The sequence below is a fragment of the Penaeus japonicus genome, unplaced genomic scaffold (genome assembly GCF_977035675.1).
Source record: "Penaeus japonicus unplaced genomic scaffold, GWHDUDI00000001_assembly GWHDUDI00000012, whole genome shotgun sequence".
Lineage (NCBI taxonomy): Eukaryota > Metazoa > Arthropoda > Malacostraca > Decapoda > Penaeidae > Penaeus > Penaeus japonicus.
The window spans coordinates 2538473-2540972 of record NW_028234414.1 but is presented as its reverse complement, the minus strand read 5'-3'; the positions used below and the strand labels follow the sequence as shown (position 1 = coordinate 2540972).

The 2500-nt window shown below is 50.2% G+C and overlaps 1 protein-coding gene across 1 annotated transcript in view; it reads right to left on the bottom strand.

Moving 5' to 3' along the window:
• The window catches only part of LOC122249966 (uncharacterized), a 36198-nt gene that overhangs the window by 4794 nt on the left and 28904 nt on the right, over positions 1-2500 (bottom strand). The window contains exons 4-5 of the mRNA XM_086542876.1: positions 1880-1946; positions 1219-1338 (exon numbers count right to left, since the gene is read on the bottom strand). Coding sequence (XP_086399002.1) covers positions 1219-1338; positions 1880-1946 — 187 coding nt within the window. The remainder of the gene's footprint in view (positions 1-1218; positions 1339-1879; positions 1947-2500) is intronic.

Genomic DNA, 2500 nt, shown 5'->3' with positions numbered 1-2500 from the left:
CTCCTCCTCCTCCTCCTCCTCCCCCCTTCCCCCTTTCCCCTTCCTTTCCATCAGAGACTCCCCTCTCTCGACCCTCTCCACCTCCTCCTCCTCCTCCTTTTCCTCCCTTCCCCCTTTCCCCTTCCTTTCCATCAGAGACTCCCCTCTCTCGACCCTCTCCACCTCCTCCTCCTCCTCCTCCTCCTTTTCCTCCCTCCCCCTTTCCCCTTCCTTTCCATCAGAGACTCCCCTCTCTCGACCCTCTCCACCTCCTCCTCCTCCTCCTCCTTTTCCTCCCTTCCCCTTTTCCCCTTCCTTTCCATCAGAGACTCCCCTCTCTCGACCCTCTCCACCTCCTCCTCCTCCTCCTCCTCCTTTTCCTCCCTTCCCCCTTTCCCCTTCCTTTCCATCAGAGACTCCCCTCTCTCGACCCTCTCCACCTCCTCCTCCTCCTCCTTTTCCTCCCTTCCCCCTTTCCCCTTCCTCTCCATCAGAGACTCCCCTCTATCGACCCTCTCCACCTCCACCTCCCCCCTTCCCCCTTTCCCCTTCCTCTCCATCAGAGACTCCCCTCTCTCGACCCTCTCCACCTCCTCCTCCTCCTCCTCCCCCCTTTCCCCTTCCTCTCCATCTGCACACACAACAGCCATCACAAGGTAGAAGTTTTGATGAATTTCTTATGTCATATTTTGATTGGTTTCGAAAAAAAGTTTGAAATGCCCCCCCCCCCCCTCTCCTCATCCCTTCTCCCTCTCCCCCCAACATCTCCATCTCCTCCCACTCACCCACCCACCTTCATCCCCACCCTCGTCACCTACCCCTTCCACCCACACTTCGTACCCCTTACCCAACTAACCCGTCCCCCTCCCCCTCGCCCCCATCCCCATCCCCTTCCCCCCTCTCCCCCTCCCCCACCCCTTGCCCCTATCCTCACCCCCTCGTCCCCATCCCCACTACCCTCTCCACCTTGCCCCTATCCTCACCCCCTTCCCCCTCCCCCCTCCCCCCTCCCCTTCCCCCTCGCCCCCATCCCCACCACCCCCTCCACCTCGCCCCTATCCTCACCCCCTTCCCCCTCCCCTTCCCCCTCGCCCCCATCCCCACCACCCCCTCCACCTCGCCCCCTCGCCCCCATCCCCACCACCCCCTCCACCTCGCCCCTATCCTCACCCCCTTCCCCCTTCCCCCCTCCCCTTCCCTCTCGCCCCCTCCCCTCTCCCCCTCGCCCCCTCCCCTCACCCTCACGCAGCTGCTCTCGGCCACAGCTGCACAATGGCCCAGTATAAAGTGGCTCTCAAATGCAGCTGTTGAGGCCATCAAAATGAGGCGCCTCCATCGGACTGTTAGAGACCGACTTCTCTATAAGTTATGGCGTTCGCTCGGTCCTCGCACTCGCACTCGCACGCCCCCCCCCCCCTACCTCCGGTTTGGCCGAGGGGGACACTCTTTGGTTTTGCTTCGGGGTTTGGTGGGGGGAGGGGTGATAAGGTAAGGGGATAGCGCAGTTTTGGAAAGTATTGTCTATGCAACGTGTGTACATGCATGTGTATGTACACACACATATTTGTATATACATATATAAACATATATGTATATGATATATATAGATGTGTGTGTGTGTGTGTGTTTGTACATACGTATATTTGTACAACTATGTAAACATATTTCTATACCGGCGTGTGTGTGTGTGTGTTAATATCTATGTGTGTGTATGGACAGATAGATATATAACCGTCATCTGACAGGCAAATGTAATATTTGACTCTAAAATGAAAACCTTATTACTGTGGATATACCAAGGTAACTTTTACCCCCTAAAAGTAGACCTCCAGCCTCTCTAAACACTTACCGACGTGGTAAGTGTTATCCGAATTTATTCTTTAAGAACAGTATGAGTTACCTCGTCGGGGTTCTGTTCATCTGCGAGAACACACAAGAAGGGGCGTTGTATGGGTGTTTCTTTGTTCCTTTTAGGAAGTAAAGTGTTGCAAAAACAGAATTGTATCTCCGTCCCATCAGAAAATAAAAAGATGCAAAAAATAATTATAGCTTCGTCCCATTAAGAAGTAAAGTGTTGCAAAAACAGAATTGTATATTTGCCCCTTTAGGAAATAAAGTGTTGCAAATAAAGAATTGTATCTCCGTCCCATCAGAAAATAAAAAGATGGAAAAAATGATTATATCTTCGTCCCATTAAGAAGTAAAGTGTTGCAAAAACAGAATTGCATCTTCGTCCCTTCAGAAAGTAAAATATTGCAAAAATAATTGCATCTTAGTTCCTTTAGAAAGTAAAGTATTGCAAAAACAGAGTTATATCTTTGTCTCTTTAGGAAATAAAGTGTTTCAAAAACATAATTAGGAAGTGAAATGTTGAAAAAAATGTAACTTCGTCCCATTAGGAAGTAAAGTGTTGCAAAAACAGAATTGTATCTCCGTCCCATCAGAAAATAAAAAGATGTAAAAAAAAATTATTATATCTTTGTCCTTTTAGGAAATAAAGTGTTGCAAAAACAGAATTAGA